The sequence below is a fragment of the Cydia amplana genome, chromosome 14, assembly GCF_948474715.1.
Source record: "Cydia amplana chromosome 14, ilCydAmpl1.1, whole genome shotgun sequence".
In the NCBI taxonomy this organism is placed as follows: Eukaryota; Metazoa; Arthropoda; class Insecta; order Lepidoptera; family Tortricidae; genus Cydia; species Cydia amplana.
The window spans coordinates 15,588,129-15,609,841 of NC_086082.1; the positions used below are offsets into that span (position 1 = coordinate 15,588,129).

The following is a 21,713-nucleotide window of genomic DNA, read 5'->3' on the forward strand; positions in this document are numbered from 1 at the left end:
AAGCCAAGTATTCACTATAAACATTTTTGTTTAGAAACACGCTTTCTGTTTTTGTGCCACTAACACTTAGTTTTTTTTCTTAATTGTTACTAACCATTAGGGGGCATTGTTGTCTATTAAATAAATAAATTGAATTGAATTGAATAAACAATGTTTCGTAATGAGTAACAATAGTAACATACATTTTCTGAGAAACATTGTTCACTAACAAAATTGTTTATAGTACCTAAATACGCGCGCTTTTTTATTTATTTTATTTCATCATCATCATCATCATCCTGGCGTCAATCCCAGCTGTGCCCAGCTGTGGAGTCCGCCTATTTTATTTATTCTATATTAAAATCTTACATTAATTCAAACAGAAAAGTGCCGTGAAACCCTATCGGGTTTGTATCGACACTAAATTCGTGGATACATTTTTACATTAAAAATTGTTGTTATACATAGGGTAGACATGAATTGTATAAAATCTTCCACGCGTTGTCCCGGCATTTTGCCACGGCTCATGGGAGCCTGGGGTCCGCTTGGCAACTAATCCCAGTAATTGGCGTGGGCACTAGTTTTTACGAAAGCGACTGCCATCTGACCTTCCAACCCAGAGGGTTCCTCACGATGTTTTCCTTCACCGAAAAGCGACTGGTAAATATCAAATGATATTTCGTACATAAGTTACGAAAAACTCATTGGTACGAGCCGGGGTTCGAACCCGCGACCTCCGGATTGCAAGTCGCACGCTCTTACCGCTAGGCCACCAGCGCTTCGGGTAGACATGAATTGTATAAAAATCCTTAGATACTTAGCTATGATAAGTCTAAGGGTCTTGATTTTTTGTAGGTATAAGTAGTTAACGATCTGTGCCTATTAGAAACAAGCCGAAGGAAAACAATCGTCAAACAATTATATTACATTACTTATGTATGGAAGGTACGGTACGGGTAATTTCGTATCTCGAGTTGGATCGTCCATACAAATAGCAGATTTATTCAATCAGAGGAGCGGTTTCTGTATTTGATCCGTTAGGAATAGGCGGATAGGGGCCATTTTATTTAAAGTTGTTCCCTACACTTTTTTTAATTTGTGAATTTATATGTTATTTCTACTCAGAATCACGAGCTCTTTCTATCCTAATAGGAAAAAAAAAGTGTTCCAAGGTTTTTTTCCCATTCCGTTACCGTATGGCGGTTTCGGAATGGAAAGATCGAAAAACGTATGGAAATCTTGGGACACTTTTTTTCTCCTATTAGGATCAAAAGAGCGCATGATTCTAAGTAGAAATAACATAAAAAATCCCAATTTTGAAAAAAAAAGTGTAAGGGACAACTTTAAATAAAATGGCCCATAGAATACATAGTGTTCTGGGGGCCTAACCAAGGTGACAATCGTACATCGCTCGCTTTTCGGTGAAGGAAAACATCGTGAGGAAACCGGACTAATCCCAATAAGGCCTAGTTTACCTTTTGGGTTGGAAGGTCAGATGGCAGTCGCTTTAGTAAAAACTAGTGCCTACGCCAATTCTCGGGATTAGTTGCCAAGCGGACCTTAGGCCCCCATGAGCCGTGGCTAAAAGCCGGGACAACGGGAGGAAAATGAAAATGATGATGACATGGAAAGAGCCGCGAACCTAACTATATTATGCTGGCTTATTTTCGAATTTTCTATCCATCGAACTTTACATCGTGTAACGGCAATTTAGTACTGTAATTTCGTTTGTAACTAGTAACAACTTACTAAACATACTTAAGGTCACACGAGGCATCTCGACTTCACGACACAAATGTATAATATGATGTCCCCTGGGGCTTAGGCCCAAGTTTTGACCTCTAGTAAATACTTCCAAATATACATCCAAGCAATTGAAAAGTTAGTAACTAAGTAGTAAAGTAATTGTATCGTAACAGAAAGTCACTTCTGACAGGCGATTGTGTTCAGTTTTCACAACTCCAAACCAACGTTGGACGCCTTTACATGATTATGTTACTCTTCGGCCAAAAGTCAGCACACATGAGCTACAGCAGCGGCCGCGGCTGACGCGCAAAAAATACGCAAGTAGGTAGGTAAGTTAATAAAGACAATAGTTAATAGAAGAGGGGTACTAGTTAGACATCTGCTACGACATGACCTGTTTCTAAAGGACATCGTAGAAGGGGGAAGAGAAGAAGAGGAAGACCGAGAAAAACATATTTCAACCAAATAAAAGAAAAAGTTCCGGTCGTGTCATACCAGAAGGTTAAGGAGTTGGCAGAGAACCGGAGATTGCTCCATCGACAAGAGCACAGCTCTTAAATATAAAGAAGAAGAAGAAGATGTCTAATAATTACTAGCAGAGTTAATATTTCGCGGATTAGCAAAGTAATATTTTTTGTCAGTCTGTGGAAGCTTCTAACCGGCCGGTCTGTATTCAGCTCGTATATGTATAAGCCAGCGTCGGATGCCTTCACTGACTTGATGAATAAATAGCGCCCAATCTTCGCCTTTGGCGATGCGTGGGCCTTCCTTTCAGCAGCTACGTGCCATATTTATAGAACCCATGGCCTACACAAGTTCATACCTGTTAATCCATGGAAGCTTCAGACTCGACGCTCTGTGTTTAGCTCGCACATGTATAAGCTGGCAACGGACGCCTTCACCGACGTGATTAGCGCCCACGCACGTCGCATTTGGCGATGCGTGGGCCTTCCTTTCAGCAGCTATGGCCTACACTAGTTCATACCTGTTAATCTGTGGAAGCTTCTAACCGGCGGCTCTGTGTTCAGCTCGCACATGTATAAGCCAGCGTCTGACGCCTTCACTGACTTGATGACTAGCGCCCACACATCGCCACCCTTGGCGATGCCTGGGCCTTGTAATGGCTCTTCAGCTGTTGAACAAAACGATTTTATTTATATAAGAAGCAAACGAGCAGCAGACGATTCGCCTGATAGTATTTTTATTTTTATAAGTTGTGATGTGACCGTAATTAACAAATAAGTTATATGTAGGTAAATAATATGTAAATTGTGTCTTATTTATAATAATTGAATAATATGTAAGTGGTGGCCTGTAATTTATCATTACCAATAAAGGATGTCTATGTCTAGTAAGAGATTACCGTCACCCATGGACATCTGCAACACCAGAGAGGTTTTTAAGATGGGAGCACGCTCTTATCTTGAAGGTATCAATGATAAACATTAGAAGTGGACAGAAATAATCAGTTTCTGGATTATAAGAAAGTTCGAATCGGAATATAAGGGCTGATTAAGACGGCGCGCGAACTCGCATGCGATTTTAGTTACATTGCGGACTGTTGGTTACGTCCAATTCAACCGACCGATCAAAACCCGCAATGTAATGAAACTCGCATGCGAGTTCACGCATCGTCTAAATGAGCCCTAAAGGGATAGAAATACTGAGAACAAGTGTAAGGCTTCTCCGGACCTCTAAAGATCCTACTAAAATTTAGAAATTTACTTACAGTCATCGTGTAGCACGCGGACCCTGTCGTCTCTAGTAACTCTAACCCCGCCAGCGGTCAACAATTGGCGGTCGCTCGCTCTCCTCCACAGCACCGGCTTGCCCTTAGCACCCAGTACTACACATGTCAGTAAGGCATCTTCTCCGGTTCGGACGGCGACGCCGCCAGATGGCGGTCGCATCCAGGCCTCTTTAGGCTCCTCTTCTTGTGAACTGCCGGTGGATGTGCTGGCACTTTCTACTGACTCGCCCTTCAGTTCTGTGGAAGATAGAAAGGATTTTTGTATAATATTGACAGTTTAATTTAGGCAGTCGGAATTGTTTGAGTGTAAAATAAAAAGGTCCAAGAATCGACCATACAAAACTGCCCGCGTAGGCATAGAGAAAAATATACATAGAATGCTCACTCCGTACATTGGTTTTGGTACCAAAAAGACTATTATTTTCTGGTCGGTGCTACATCTATTGTCAAGTCAATAGATGTAGCACGCACCGACCGGAAAGTCTAATGCTCTTGTCAAGTAGCAGTACTGATATTCTGCTACTCGATGCTAGACATCGACTATGAAAATAATAGTCTTTTTGGTACCAAAACTGATGTATAGAGTGAGCACTGTATTCTTACTATATTTCTCTATGGCGTAGGTAAGCCAATTAGCGGAATCAAAATTAAATACAAACATAAACCTTTAAAGATTCATTAAAAAAATCAAACAAATAAAGGAGTATAAATTGTTCTAAGGGCTTGACATTCTTGACAATATTTAGTACCGGCTAGAGGTCAGAATTATTTTGCGAAAAAATCTTAACAGCGCGAAGTAGAATTTTTCACGTACGGTATAGCGACCTCTACCGGGTAATTCGATAACTAAAATTAACCCATTGCAAATAAAAATAGGAAATAATTGTATTTTAAAAAGTACTTGAAACAGAAGTCGGCCAATAACAACTAAATCTCCACTCACTAAATATTAACTATATTGCAAAAATATTCTCCGGCGTTCTGAAACTAGTCGAATAATACGGTCCTAAAGGCATTATATATAATATCCTTGTGAATACACAAGTAGTCCTCAAAGATCACAATTCCCTCCATTTTATAAGAGCTTTAAGACCCATTAAACATGAGCATACTTGGAGGCCGATTCTAAATTAACGATTTGTTATAAGTTTCATCTTGTTATGATACGACCTTGATATGGCTCGCAGCACCAATAAGTATGAAATAATGCCTTGACACAACTCTATCCCGAGGGCCACGAAACAAACTGCGCGCGGTTTCATACAATGCTATCGCGATTAAAAAACTACCTACTAATTTAATACTACTCAAAGCTAAACTGGGTTATATAACTACTATATAACAGTAAAAATAATGGTTACGTAATACTTCATCATTGGCCACATCATCAAAATAAGATCAAAACCTTAATGAATTGCGAAATCAGAATCGGCATATTGGCCTAAATAAACTGGTTAACTATTATAAGTTCGAATGGCTGACAGAGGTTTAAAAGGCCATTCGAAGGCAGGGAGCGGTGGATAAAAACCCTCGGAGGCTTCTGCGGGAATATAAATATCAAAAAGCAAAGTTATAGGGTTGGGTGTCAGTGTGTATTGATTTGGATGGGTTTATAGTTCGTTCGGGTTAAGAATGCAGTAAAATTATCATTGTTCGCCGGCCTAACAATGCTCGTAACCAATCAAATCGTTTTAAATTAAGTCGCTTCCCGCTGTCTGTCCCTATGTATGCTTAGATCTTTAAAACTACGCAACGGATTTTGATGCGGTTTTATTTAATAGATAGAGTGATTCAAGAGGAAGGTTTATGTATAATTTGTTAACCCGTGCAAAACCGGGGCGGGTCTCTAATTAGAAATAATGCCTTTAACACTGTGAACTTGATTTTCTAATCAGAAATGATTTGGTTGGATACGGGTCGGTAAATATTTGGTTAATTCAAACTTGGCCATAAGAACTGCTAACCATTTCGGGTCTTTCCTCACCCATTGTTTCACACAATTTGCTACTGTTTCATTATATACCTACCTACTCTATGGAAAAATTAAGAACGCAAGACACAAACACCCGAAATCCCAAAAGCGTACGATCACTCCCCGCTGCAAAAGGACCGCACCCAACCTCATCCGAATTCCGCAGCCTCGCCCGCTGGATGAAGAAATCAACGCAAATTGACCGTCACCGGCCCAATTTTCCACATATTTCTCCACGAATCAATCTATATGATAACAAGTGCCCTTAAGAGAGTTTTCACATTGTCCGATGCGTTATGGGATGTTAGATGACCCGTGGAGAGAAACAGCCGCTAGAGAGCGCCCTATGACGTAAGGGTTTTTTATATTGATGCTTTATTTTGAACTGTAAATAGAAGATAGAATACTCTTTATTGGCACACCGCAGATAAGATAAGATAATCGTTTAAGTATTTGATAAAACACATACTTATACAAAATGTTAATATATACCGATTCAATTCTTTACATGTCTTACTGGAATTTCAGCATTCATATATTTATCACAAAATTAAATTACAAATATTAAATAAGCAATACAGAAAAAGTTTAAAGAGAAAAAAAATGTCAATGTCAAATTACTAAACTAAATTATTAATTTAAACTCAGTACAAATAGTACAAGATAAAGCTCAAAGAAAAAACTATTGATTGAATATAGAGGCAGATATCAGGCGGTCTTATCGCTAAGGAGCTGTCTCTTTTAGACAACCTTTGGGTAGAATGAGTAAACCGCCTACAATCTTTTTTGATTTGTCCTAAGGTTGACTGGTAGAAAATGTCTCATGGCATTAAATGCGATTTTTGTACAATAAGGTTTCTTTTGTGCAATAAAGTTTAACCCTTAATCAAATAACGGGAAATTATTTCCCACTTCGTTCTAATTTACAAAATATTTTTTATCTTTTTAATGGCAGCACTCAGCGATACCAACCATACAGATTTAAAATCTTAGTAACATTTTGAACTTGAAAAATGGCAACACTTTTCTAATGGCCGCCATTTGTGACCATATGTTAAAGTCAATGTCAGTTGTCGTGATTTTTTTTGCAATAACAACAATTTTTTCGGTGTTTTGAGCTTAAGTGCGTAAAAAAAATCTCGTAAGTGCATACACTGAATACTATCATAAACTAGACTTATTTTCCCTGTGTTTTTCTTGAAAATAATTGTGATAACGATATGAATTAGCCAAGATTTTTAGGTTTTAGTAAGTGGGAAATTATTTCCCATTGTTTGTTCCTGAACTTACGATTTACAAAAAAATTGGTAGGTTTTATCAAGTGGGAAATAATTTCCCAGTGTTTGTTCTACACCTAAATTTTAATTTGTTTCCATATATAAAAATATATGCCCGTTTGTCTGTTGCAAAAAAAATCTGAGTCTTCTTTTTTCTTCTATTATTTCTTTGATTTTTGAAGATAGCGTTAAAACATCATACTTGAATTCCAAGCAAAGCCGGGGGGAGCTACTAACTAGTAAAAAGTTCGTAACCGTATCGGACAATGGGAAACTATTTCCCACTTATTCAAAATTTTGCTATTCCATACCATAACGGATAACGGGAAATTATTTCCCACCGCAAAACCCCCCTTTCCCCTACACTTCAATGTTTTAAATATATTTTTCCGTAATCTACGCACCCAAATTACCTAAAAACCATTCTTAGTTTTCAAAAATCTCATAAAAAGTGTTCCGTTTGATTAAGGGTTAAATTTTTATAATTTTAAAAAATTATTTCTAGCTAGCAAATCTTGTCATAGACACTAAGACTAGCCGATACCGATGAATGTACAAAGACATACTGTTAATCCAGATTCGCTTTGAACACCACACATTTACAGAGCTCAGTGAGTTCCGATTCCTTTCAAGCTTAGCATTCACAAACACACAAAACTGTACTTTACTCCTCGAGAACAGGGTATACAATTGAATAATTTCTCGAAATGCATGTACGTTAGCCTGGTAGAACTCTAAAGCCGACATTTCAGCATTCGATACGGACTAGTATAGCGATTATATCGTATGTTCCAGTATCTGGACACGAAACGAGCGTGTAATTGAGAAGCGAGCTAGCTGTCATTATCAGATTTAGGGTTAAACACAGATCAATGACTAGATGAAGCGTGTTAGGTAATTTGTGTTTACAAGCGGGTTGGCAGCGTTTATAGTATATGATTAGCAATATGACAAAGTTAATTTTCAGAACTCTTTTTAGCACTATCACTGACTACTTTTTTTTCGCAGGCAACTAATAGGTACTCAATGAGACAATTCTAACGACCTCAAACCCAATTAGTTTGAATTGTTTTATTATAGAGTTCCCATGGCTACTTCCTGTCTCCATCATCAGATCAGCTCCATGTTTTGATTTACGTATGTATGCCAAACTTCAGCTCAATCGGAAATCGAGAAGTGGGTCAAATTTTGCTTCTAGGATTTGACCCACACTAACTAACAGTGCAAGTTAAATAAGAGCTTGTAAAACGGACCGTTGTAAAATGAAAAGACTTTTAGCAGTCTTATTTACGCAATGAATTATTACAAAAATAAAATAATTATTTATTTATTATTATAAAAAATTACTATGTGCGGTGAGTTCGAGTCATCGGATTTGTTTCAATTGCATTCCTTTCGTATATTATTATAAGACGATTATTAGTATACTTTAATCGTTCTATTTATCTTTACTACAGCAGTATTATTTCATTATACTTACCTATACATATTTGCTAAAACTGACTAAAATTGCGAGATAACTCCGATGAGTCTCATGTCGTTTGTGGTCTAAAGCAAATTTATCAGCCTTGCGTATCCTACCTCAGTGGTTTAATAAACAAAAGTTCCGCGGTCAGTTTGTAAGTAACCCCTAACTTAGATACGGAAGAAAATACTTTTTGTTTCGCCCCGACTTTGGAAAACTGCCGCGTTGTTAGGAATAATAAAGGTGATATTGTAACCGAAGGTTTTTTTTTACAAATGTATAGCATTATTATTTTCCATCGTCTTTTTATGGAAACTTATGAACATGTCTTGTTATTGCAGTCAGTCTCGGTATATATTTTTTTTATTTCATTGACTGAACTAGCATGACAAATAAGGAGACACTACCTCTGTATTTATGGACGCCTTGAGGGAATAGAAAAGATATAGAATTTAAAGGCAATGCCACATGGCAATCTATATAAAATATAGCAATGAAATTGTGGGTTCAGTATTAAAAATAATAAATAACACACTGTCATAAATAAATTACAATCCTATAAATGTTTAAAACAACGTTTTATTTAAACATTTTAAATGGCGCAGTTAGTAGGATCTGTAAAGATAACCATGTCTTTTAATTCACTTTACTAAAATTCCGTTGAATATTTTGATTACACATATATATATATATATACTTTATAAAGACACTACCTCTGTATAAAACATTAAACTACTAATTTAATATTACTCAAAGCTAAACTGAGTTATATCATCTATAACTGGATTATATATTATGATTATAGAGAGTTGTCTACATATTTACAAACGTTGAAGAACAGTTCGTGATTATTCAAAAACAATCCAGAAAAAATTAAACAAGGAAATAACGCGCAACAAATAACATGATTTCACACATCAAAACCTCATTTTCATCTGAAAATCACTCTCTGAAGCTTCATACATTAAAAGGCTGACGAAACGCGAAAAGCCACAATCCAATTTGGTGAATCTAGGTCATATTTAACATTCTTTGGATATCCAAAAATATTTATGTGTCGTTTTTTCACATTTATGAAACACGAAAACAACTTTATTGCCAAAAAGCACAAAAGAATTTAGAAAAATAATTTTTATAAAAGGTAACTTATTTTGCAACCAGCGTAGAAAATTTATTTATATTTTCAATACATTCTACATATTTTGATTTATATCTAGTGGAAATATTTACATAAAACTGGAACGTGACTTTCGCCGGCAGGATTTAATGAAATTTTTGATTGAATATGCTCCCCAGATTTTCGAAGCTCTGTGCTTTGAAATAACTAACTTTAAGTATTTATGTAAAAATAACGCTATAGATAAATGAAAATAAAATGCTTCAAATAAATTTCGTCATAGTTCTACGAAAACACCCATTATTTTATCATAAGAAAGACTACCTCTCGACGAAGTTATTTTACTAATGGGTACATTCCCCATTATCGGTTTTTGTGCACATTGTTGATAAAAATAGCGTTACAATAGTAGTAAAAAGCCAAAATTTGATACCTAAATTCTCAATTAATAATACGTGATAAAAGATCTAAATGGTATGTTTAAGTACATTGTTTATTTAAAAGGACTAAATTTTATCTGGATTTATTTTTGCTTTGAACACTTTTGTATTAAAATAGAATGTGTGTACAATGCACGTATACCCACTTTATTCAAGAGATCATCTCAACGGGAGACACACGGGAAATGAAAATAACTTTTCCGATATTGAAAAAAAAAACTGTCTTTTATATCCAAAACTTGTCAAATCAGAGCAGACTAGACAAATTCAGTTGAATAATCCCGAAAAAGTAAATAAATAAACAGAATTGAAAGCCTTCTAATAAGCGTTTAGTTAGCTATACGGTATGGCAAACCAATACAATACCATTATATTAAGGTAAGATAGAATAAGATGCATTTATTGATTACAAACTGTAACATGAGTTAAGTTTTAAATAGTTTTAATGAAGTACTAGTACTTTGGATAGCAAATTTAGCTCAATTGACTACAGAGATGCAAGATAAAATTCAGCTTATATCCGCGTTGAAAATTAATACTCTTATAAAAATATTAAAATCCCATTTGAATAAAATGAAATGCAGAATTTGTTATTGCAACCATAAAGTTAATATTATAATTCAAGTCGAAAGGAAAATGAAACGAATATCAGAAAGCGGGAAGCTCAATCAAGTGTGTAAGATAAAAACTCATTGGATCCAATGCAAATAAATATAGGTACTTACAGGGATAAGTTCGCGTTTTTTGTATTTAATTTACTCTGTAACTATGTTTCTCGTGTTTTTATTTCCATGTGCAATAAAGTATATACATACATACATAAATATACTTACTTCGATTCGGAAAGCAGTGATCGTGATGTTTATTTTTAGCCTTTGACTTTATGTGCTACGTCTGACTGTGGTTGAATAGTGGATAGTTTTGCGAATGTAGGGAAATACGTAGTTTTTAGCTTTTACAGACTTTCAATATCCAGATTATTGTTTAAGATATATATATATGAAAAGGGACCTTATTGTCGATGGTGCTTACGCCGCACAGCGTCGCGCGGCATTGTATTTATATCGGAGCATCGTTAATAATGGCGTAAGCGCCATCGACAATAAGGTCCCTTTTCGTAGATAACGTCACATATTAAGGTAGCAAAATAAATTCGCGATGGACCCGGTATATAATATGTTTTGATATGAGAAAAATGTACCTATACAGTAGGTAAATTACTACTACTGTATAGGTACATACCTATTGCATAAGACTGAACCGCAATTAAAAAGGGATTGAGATAGCTGTCAATCCATATTGATTTAGACGTAAGTGTATGGAAATCTGTTATTTCTATTCCCTTTCTGATCGCGGCATGATAATATATTGGCGCGTAAATGCATAATTTCATATAGAATATTTTTGATCATCACTTGATGTAGTTACAGTCAAAGAATTTAGTTTCCTACCCATTTAGTACTTTGTCACAGTGGCAATAGTATGAGGTCTCTAGCGACTTTCATATTGATTGTCACTATGACAAGGTACGAAATGGGCCGGAAATTAAATTCGTTGATTATACCTAATAAAGCTGAAGCATATGTGGCTTTCCACACAGAAGGGTCCTTATGCGTCAAAATTAAATGCAATTAGGATTTTTTTATCTGAAATTCCAACAGAAATCCTGGGTAAATGGTTCTTATTGCACCTGAAGCATAAGGACCCTTTTCTAATGGACAGGCACATATAACTGAAAGTGTATCTTTTTCATATATTTCAGCTGATTTGCTTGATTAGAAGAAAATCACGTGAACTGAAGGAAACAAAGAGTCGACGTTTCGAGACCTTTTCAGGACTCACGCGGTCACTGATAGCAAGGAAATAAATAAAAACTGACCAAAAGCATGTCGAGCCATGCTCATAGTTTCATGCAAGGACTTGATTTGCAATGCTTTACAGTTAGTGTTATCAACGCGTTGTAAAAAAAATGTGTTTCACTCAGTAGTAAAGTTTGTTTAACCTTTGAGCCTTGAAACTCTCGCAGCGTTTAAGATCCAACTTTTCGAACCTTCAGCTTGCTCGGGTATCAATTTTAGCACGAGTAGTCAAACAACAATTTTGCTCTCTTGTAAAAGAAATAATTATTTCACCTCAGCAGCTCGAACAAGGGTACTTTGCTACTTAAAAACAGTGAGCAAAATCGCATTTTGCTCACTGAGTGAGCAAAATCGCATTTTGCTCATTTTGTCTCACTGTTTTTAAGTAGCAAAGTACCATTGTTCGAGCTGCTGAGGTGAAAACTTAATTGTTGGTATATCTTAAGAAAACATGAGTGAATAGGTAAGTGATGAAGAAGGAATACATTTTTCGGGTTCTCTAATATGTTCTCACTGCTGAGGTGAAAAGTTTTGTGAACTACACGAGATCAAAAGCATAGTATAGAATCTTTCGCTTGCACGGGAATCAAAATAAGCACTCGAAGAAATATCAAACTTTGATCTCTTGTTGTACAAATAACTATTGTTTCGTGGCGTCAGTGTGTATCGCTCGTAAGTGGTGTCATCTCGTTTCATACTGGCGTTCTCAGCGACACTTGTGCTGTGAAAGGATATCCTCCACTTTTTAATCCCTTTTCAGAGTTCCGTAGGGCGTTTGTGGAAACGCTGGGTTTTAGAAAAGGCTAGCTGCTGCTGATGTCGAAAGAACTTGCTTACAAACACAATTCGATTTCAATATTGAATTCCGCGATATTACGATATTACCATTTGGAGTTGAAACTCTAGGTCCATGGGGTCCCAGCGCGCATAAGTTGTTCGCAGAAATCGCGAAGCGTCTGGTTGACGTAACTGGTGACCGAAGAGCTGGCGGCTACCTCGCACAACGTATCAGCATTGCGATACAGCGAGGAAATGTCGCCAGCATCCTTGGTACAATGCCTCAAGGGCCTATTTTAGATTTAAGCTAGTTTTTAATTTCTTTTAGTAATACACTGTATATTCCGCGATATAACGTATCTATTTATGTTACAATCTACCTAGCAATAATCACTACATAGTATAAACAAAGTCGCTTCCCGCTGTCTGTCTGTCTGTCTGTATGTATGCTTAGATCTTTAAAAATACGCGACGGATTTTGATGCGGTTTTTTGAAATAGATAGAGCGATTCAAGAGGAAGGTTTATGTATAATTTGTTAACCCGTGCAAGGCGACCGGGGCGAGTCGCTAGTTATTTTATATGAAAAGTTTAAACAGTTGGCCATACCACGATATTAACGTTTATAGAATAGAATAGAATAGAATAGAAATAGTTTATTCGTGGCAATAAAAATATAACAGATAAAACAGGGGAACAAAAGTAAAACTTACACTTAACATTACAACACATATCAAACATAACATGTAAAATAACCACGAAATGGTCCCGACTCAGCATGGTGTTAGCCTGGATAGGCCAACGCTGGTCTTCCGTCGGGGCCAAGCAAAATAGCAAAATGGAACAAAATGTGTTACGAAACCGCATCGCACAAGACGTGTCACTGCGTATTAAATCATCATCTTCCTCGCGTTGTCCCGGCATTTTGCCACGGCTCATGGGAGCCTGGGGTCCGCTTGGCAACTAATCCCAGTAATTGGCGTAGGCACTAGTTTTTACGAAAGCGACTGCCATCTGACCTTCCAACCCAGAGGGTAAACTAGGGCTTGTTGGGATTAGTCCGGTTTCCTCACGATGTTTTCCTTCACCGAAAAGCGACTGGTGAATATCAAATGATATTTCGTACATAAGTTCGAAAAACTCATTGGTACGAGCCAGGGTTCGAACCCGCGACCTCCGGATTGAAAGTCGCACGCTCTTACCGCTAGGCCACCAGCGCTTATTAAATATGCTGCGTATTAAATATGCTGCGTTAAGCCCCAGTGTGGTAAATCCTTAAAAAGTTTAGATGAAAAAACGTTAAACCTCCCTTACTCCAATCCATCACTTAACACCCGTCGATTCCTTCAATCTGTTCAATATAAGACCCCGAAAGTCTTCAAGTCAAATTGTTTTCAATCGAAGCCCTTTAAGTATTAAACTCGAGTCACCACAAATTGTGTGAGAAGTATTCAGACTTCTTCAAGGATCAGTCGTTTGGTACATGGATTAAATTATACTAGAGCAGATATGCCACTCTTTTTTGTTCAGTTGCTGCCAACAAACCCAGTTATTTGCTCGGCTGAGTCGTTGTAGCATTGCTGTCACGATCATAATGTTCAAGTTCAAACGTGCGTGATGACGCAATATCAAGGATACTGACAGTGACATCGCTCAATAGCAGCTGCTGCAGTCTCCATTCGAATGTCCTCTTAAAATAAAAGCTGTTCATTATTATTAATATTCAAATTCTGGCTGTGTGCGTGAAATTGAGTATTTAATTATACGAGGGCTGTTTGATAAGTACCCGTTTTCCAAATGTATTAATATCACGGGCCGAAAATATGTATACAATCGTTTTAAGCCATTTTTCAGAGGTGGGAAAATTAAAAAAAAAAACAGCATTCTTTTGTTTTTTTCTCATTTGACAGCGATTCAGTGAAAGCGTGAACTTAAAATTGTGAAAATGGAGAAAGAGCAGTATCGGTCTGTAATTAGATTCTTGTTTTTGGAAGGAAAAACATGTGATGAAATAAAAGTAAGAATGCAAGCGGTTTACCACGAATGTGCTCCTTCTATGACAACCGTCAGATACTGGTTTAACGAGTTTAAGCGGGGGAGAACAACCGTCTTTGATGAGGATCGCCCAGGCCGCCCAATTGAGGTGACTACAGACGATATGGTTAAGAAAATTGAAAATATCGTTTTAGCCGACCGCCGAATTGAACTTCGAGAAATCGTTGATGCTGTAAATGTTCCAATCGAGCGGGTACAACACATATTAGAAGAAAAATTGGGTATGAAGACAGTATCGGCGAGGTGGGTGCCGCGTTTACACACGGAGGAGCAAAAACGGAACCGACTGACTACTTCGGAGCAGTGTTTGGCTGTGTTCAAACGTAACCCGAAGGAGTTTCTGCGTCGTTTCGTGACCGTGGACGAAACGTGGGTCACCACTACACCCCGGAAATGAAAGGGCAGTCGAAGCAGTGGATTTTACCGGGTGAACCTGCGCGAAAGATAGCAAAAATCGTTCCATCGGCTGGAAAGGTCATGGCGATCGTTTTTTGGGATTCGCATGGTATTATACATATTGAGTTCTTAGAAAAGGGGAAAACGATAACAGGGCAGTACTATGCCAATTTATTGGATGAATTTGCCGCTGTGTTGAAGGACAAACGACCCCATTTAAAAAATAAAAAAAGTACTGTTTCATCACGACAACGCACCAGCTCATTCGTCTAGAGTTGTGATGGCTAAATTAACACAATTACGCTACGCCCTATTGCCTCACCCCCCGTATTCTCCAGATTTGACCCCATGCGATTTATTTTTGTTTCCCAACCTGAAAAAATGGCTCGGTGGTAAGCCATTTGGATCAAATGACGAAGTCATTGCCGCCACAGAGGCCTATTTTAATGACTTTCCGAAATCATACTTTTTGGATGGTTTATTGAAGCTTGAATATAGGTGGAACAAGTGTATAGAGTTAAAAGGAGACTATGAAGAAAAATAAATGCATATAAACAAAAACAACTGATATTTTTTTTCATAAACGGGTACTTATCAAACAGCCCTCGTATTTGCAGGATCACAATTATTTGGCTAACTATAGCCAATAATTGTAATCTCATTAATTATTAATATCAGTGTTATTACCTAAATAAACAACTCTTGTCTATCATCGACACATTACTTTGATAACCGCGCGACAACGTCCGCGCATCAACCTGCGGGCGCAGCATGGTTCCATTTTTATCGCCTGTCGCTATGACTTTGTCACTTTTGCACTTACGTACTTGTTAGAACGTGACAGGCATGGTGACAAGCGATAAAAATGCGACCGGGCTACCGCGGCTGGTATTTCAATATTATATAAACGACCACCGACGGTGGCGTGTCTTTTTATTTATGAATACGGGACTTAAATGAGTATAATTAAGTTTTAATGTGACCTCCGACGTTTCGAGGACTCCATTGCTCCCGTGGTCTCGTAGGAGACTTGCGCGTTTACGGTTTTGTTACACATTTGGTTTTCGTAAATAGTAATTTGTTAAATCGTGAAAGTTTAAATCAGTGAGTGGCGTGTCTGTCATCGTGTTACGTAATCTATGCTTGGAGTGTCACGACCGAGTCGTAAACCGGAGTTGGGGTCATGCTATTGTGGATTGTTATGGCGTAGTTGAAGCACTGGGGAACTAAATTTAACTTGGCGAGTTGTAAAACTCCTCGTGTCCATCCCCGTCCGTCTAAAGCTTGAATTTGTTTGCAGTCTTAAAGGTTTTGAATAGGTATAAATATTTTAGTTATGCTTACTTTTATAGAGTGCATTGAATACACTTCGTTGCATGAATAACATAGTAGCTAACCTAAAAGATAGAGTTACTATAGTTACAGAGTTAGTTAGAATTATTTAATATACAAAACATATCTAAGATTCATTAAATACTGAGCTTACTGTGGGACTAGTACCCGTACCATGACTCACTGGCAGTGTCAAAACTGGCATAATACGCCAAATTCTACGTAAATTACTGTCTAATATACATCTCGCTCGCACTAATATAGCACATAGAAAGTAAGTTACATTCTCGAGAGCGTTTATGTCAGTACCAAACTGGTGGTAGCCACACAGGTCGATTTGTGTAGGTACATTGATCCACAATATTTATTTATTATTTATTTATTTATTCCTATCCATTCTTACATACTTTTACGTTTACTTCGCACACTGAATAACGATATCGACATAAAGCCACGTCAAGCCGTGACACGCAAAAGCAATATTTGCCAACATATCTTCGACAGAGGTCTACCACATTCACTATTCATAAGGGCCCAACCTATACCTACAGACCTACACTTTAGATTCCATTACGGTCGGAACATTTCACTTTTAACCCTTCCAAAAACCCGCATATAAATATTTATAAGGTAAATTTCAATTCAAACAGAAGTAGACTTTGCGCCGTTGTTTTACAGTTCTATTTACCTTTCGGGAATATACGTATGTTTCATACATAATTTGGCGGGCATGTTTTATGAAAAATGGTTGGCTAAAGTGAAAAGTAACTACATCGGGGCGGTATCAGAGAAACGATTTTACGCTCCAGTGCGAAATTATTGTTTTACGATGCCAATTATTTTTAGGTTCTGTTTTATGCGTTTATTATTTTTTGTGGGCTGCTAAAAGTTCATGATATTATTTATTTGTATTTCATTTATTTAAGAATAATTGAATGTCATTAAGTTTTAAATTTCTCAGGATTTAATTACCTATATTATATTCCCACAGTCAAACAAATGTAGTTTTGTGGAGCTTTGTCCTTTACAAAAAAGGTGTAACTTTTGTGTAATAAATAAGTAAAATAATAATAAAATAAATAATTTAGCTACCTACAATACTCTCGAACGAATTAACCGAAATGTATGCTCTTACGGTCTTATGACTTATGTAAAATTGATATTAAGAATAGACATAAGATGTAAATATAATTAAATTGACATATATTGTAGGTTACGTTATGAATAAATGATTTGAAAATTGAAATGAATTGAAATTGATATACACACAGTTTACAAAAAAGTAGGTAGTTGCTTTCGGAGGTTATCTTATCCCTGTAATGCATCTTTTTAGCTTCTTTTTTTACCTTTCATGTTTTCGTTACCTATGTTTTTTTTTACCTATAGAGCTCGTGCTCATTCTCATGAAAGGAGTTAACTTTGGCGCCCAACGTGGGGCCAACATAAAACAATCAATAGTGATGTATTTCCCTACAAAATAAGCACTAGGTATTCGTTTATTATCTATTATTAAAAATCTCAAGCTTGACTTGCCATGATTCAAACTTACAAAAACATTACTTATTTATCTAGTATAGTTTGGCACATGTCACTTTTGCTTCTGAAGCATAGGCAGGCTTTTTCTTAAACTGGTAGGTATTTGTAAACCCAAAAAAGGGGCTAATTTGTTTTAGTATATAACTACCAAAAAGAATGTTTTCCAGACTTTATTTATTTATTTTTTTTTTTTTTTTATTATTTAAACTTGGGAAACAAACAGGCAAAATAGTACAACAAGATAATTAATTTAGACAATACATAGCCAAAACAGTTTCCACTTATAACTAATAACATTTATGTTTGCTCAGAAAGGACTTAACTTTTAGGTTACACATATTATTATTAACAATGCATATTATTTTTAAATTAATGCGTTTCATATTACATTATGTACATAACAGAAACAGAGAATATCCTAAAACCTTAAAATTTATGTCTACTAACTATTTTTTTTTTTTCATTTCATTTTTTTATTAATCGCAGTAACAAACTGTTGAAAAGACATGTGATTTATATCATGATCAATGTATTTTTCATTATAATTTTTACAAGCTCTGATTAGGAACCTATTCCTTGCATACGCTGTACGACATAACGGGGTAGCAAATAAGCCTACAGAACGAGTACGCCGATTTGGACATCTATATGATATTCTTGAGAGGAGATTAGGTGAATCAATTAACCCATTTAAAATTTTGTAAAGAAATTTTTGATCACTGATTTCACGACGCTTACAAAGAGATTCAATGTGTGTACTATCATAATCCCAAAATTTATATTTCAATGTTTTAATAAATTTATTCTGAATCTTTTCAATTGTCTCAATATGTACATTAAAATGAGGACACCAGACTGTACTAGCGTATTCTAAATTTGATCGGACATATGCATTATAAAGAAGTTCTAATGTTTTGGGGTTTTTAAAATCCTTGCTTTGTCGAAATATAAATCCCAACATTTTATATGCCTTAGAGGACATTTTATTTATATGAGGAACGAATTGCAATTCACTATCTAAAATTACTCCTAAATCCTTAACTTCTTTAACTATTTTAAGAGGTTTATTATCAAGAGAGTAATTGAATGCTATAGGATTGCACTTACGAGAAAATGAGATGGCACAGCATTTCTCTATATTTAAAAATAGTTTATTAGCTGAACAATAAGAACTTAATCTATTAAGATCGCTTTGTAGATAACGGCAGTCATTCTCAGATTTAACAATAGTAAAAATTTTGGTATCGTCGGCATACAACAGTAGTCGAGAATGTTGAAAGCATTTGGCTACGTCGTTTATGTAGATATTAAATAGCAAGGGACCAAGGTGAGACCCCTGGGGGACACCAGATGAGATGGGTACGAAACTGGAAATGTAACCTTTGACAGCTACAGCCTTTATTGCACCAAAGCATTTTACTTTATTAACTTATTTGAGACTTATTTACTTTCACAGTAAGAAAAACGCAAAGGAAATTAATCTAGAGTAAAACTATTGTACCTAACCATTTCCACACAGCAACATCAGTTTTTTTCAAGATCTCGACCAAACAAGCCAACAAGAAATGTTATTGTTTTCCTCCCATTGATCTTACCAAGCCTGAGGGCCTACCGCGAACCACGTTCGATGTGTTGCCTCTCTGTCGCACTTGTAAATTCGTACGTAAGTGTGACAGGGAGGCAACACGTCGAACGTGGTTCGCGGTAGGCCCTCTGGCCGGACCTCATTACACCCACGACAACCAGCAAATTACTTTCTCCACTCAAACATGCTATATTGTCCCGAAGATTACTTATCAATCCGTACCAAAATGATATTGCTTCTCACTTAGCTCTAACGGCACCGTGATAGAGTTTACTTTAGATTGATTTGTTGTTTACGGGAATTGTGTATTTTAAGGAACAAAAGGGCATCTTAACTTCCTTTTGAGTATGTGGCGATTGGATAGGAATTGTGCTTTTGTTTTTTACGTTGCTAGAAGATTGTATACAGGGTGATTCAGGAGACGTAAGCAGGATCCCATCAAAAACATTACATGTAAAAAGGTGCAAGTCTCGCAACGCTACTACTACAAAAAAGTTTTTTGATGTAATGTGAAACCAAGTCGGTTATTTTAATCAGTGCCAGGGGGTGTTAAAACCGTATCAATAAGATATCTTTAATTTGTAAAACGTATAATGACTTGGCCATCGCACGGCTGCATAATGACATAAGGATCATCGTCAACTATTAAAAATAATTCTAATTGAACACAACGCTAGCGCTAATTGCAGTTTGAGCATTACACATATTTACGAGTACGGTACGAGTAAAGCATTATGTGAAAAACTCATTGGTACGAGCCGGGGTTTGAACCCGCGACCCCCGGATTGCAAGTTGCACGCTCTTACCGCTAGGCCACCAGCGCTATATATAAGTACCTAGGTACCTATAACTATTATAACATATTGGGATAATGAATGAATAAAAATATTAAACCTATCTAATACTAATCATTATTATTTTATATATATAATAAAACCTAAAATCTATTAAATTAATTAAAAAAAATTAATTTTACCCTACTACATATACGGGAACCTGTATATAAACTTATTTCGACTATTCGTTACTCGCACATTTACCATTAACCAACTCAATAGTATTTTCCAGCATACAATGCAATTAGTTAAAAATTATCATAGCTAATTTGGTAAAAAAAACCGCTTAACCACACTCACATGTATCGATAAGCGCATAACACTATCGACTCGACTCGAACGGGTAAGTATCACAGAACGAGTTAATTCCAACAAGAGATTTAAATCCAACGTCCGTCGAGTGGAAACTCTAGTGCCGGATCTTTTTTTTTTTTTTTTTTTAATTTATTGAATAATACAAGTTACATGCATGTTAATATTACAGGACCCATCGTGGGCAAAACCTTGAGGAGGTTTGTGTGCCGATGGGGAGTTCAAGAAAAAGAAATCATGATACATATCTATCTTATAATAACTAAAATTATTATTATATGTAACTAAGGTCGTTAGATTGCAACAAGTGCATTTTAATAACTTTTTTTATATTTTTCCCGTTTACATATTTTGCTCTAGCATCTTCTGGTAAATCATTTAATATTTTAGGCAATATATATGTATACAGCCTAGTGCCATATATGTTATTATATTTGGGTAAACAATATTTGTTTTGGTTCTGTAGGCTTCTTAGTTTTGTACATCTTTTATATTCTTTTAATTTAGTGACATGGTGATATTCTTCAGTTAGTATGGCTAGTTTACATTTATTTTGAACTGGGAGTACATTACAGTATTTGAAAAGTTGTGCGTAGTCTGTTTCGTGCTTCTTTTTTATATGCTTAGGTACAAGTGTCTTTAATAGTCTTATCTGTAAGTTATATATTTTTTCTATATATGTTTTAAAGGTTCTACCATATGTGCTCAGAGCGTAACCGATCACAGAGTCAGCGAGGGCTAAATACAACATACGTAAGGTTTTGTACGGTAATTTGTACCTTAGTGTTGACATTTTACTTAGAATTGCTCTTAATTTATCGCACACATAATTAATATGAGGCCCCCAGTTGAATCTGTGGTCGATTATGAGCCCAAGATACATGTGTTCTGTGACTACTTCGATTTTATCACAGTTACACGTTGTGATATTAGGTTGGTGCAGGCAGCTATGTTGGTGTGCAACCACAGTAATGTCATGAGTAGTTTTATTCTGAGCCGAACGAATATGCATTATTTTCGTCTTTTGCGCGTTAATTACTAAACCGACGTCATGCGCCCATTTGCAAAGGGTGTTGAAGTTAGATTGCATTGTACGCTCGGCGGCCACTATGTCACGGTCGGCTGTGATAATGCATGTGTCGTCCGCGAACTGATAGACCGAGCCCTCGGTTATTATGTTGCACATATCATTAACATACAGCAAGTACTCAGTTGGGCCGATTATGGATCCCTGCGCTGTGCCTTTTTCGGTTTTTATTTCGTCACTGTATGTGTTGTTT

General features: G+C 36.4%; 1 protein-coding gene and 1 long non-coding RNA gene across 3 annotated transcripts in view; both read right to left on the reverse strand.

Moving 5' to 3' along the window:
• Positions 1–21,713, reverse strand: part of LOC134654243 (uncharacterized) — a 206,942-nt gene that overhangs the window by 44,139 nt on the left and 141,090 nt on the right. The window lies entirely within an intron of this gene.
• The window catches only part of LOC134654185 (Ig-like and fibronectin type-III domain-containing protein 1), a 103,102-nt gene that overhangs the window by 39,725 nt on the left and 41,664 nt on the right, over positions 1–21,713 (reverse strand). For both annotated transcript variants that reach the window (XM_063509637.1, XM_063509636.1), the window contains exons 3-4: positions 3,455–3,712; positions 2,711–2,857 (exon numbers count right to left, since the gene is read on the reverse strand). In XM_063509637.1, coding sequence (XP_063365707.1) covers positions 2,711–2,857; positions 3,455–3,712 — 405 coding nt within the window. The remainder of the gene's footprint in view (positions 1–2,710; positions 2,858–3,454; positions 3,713–21,713) is intronic.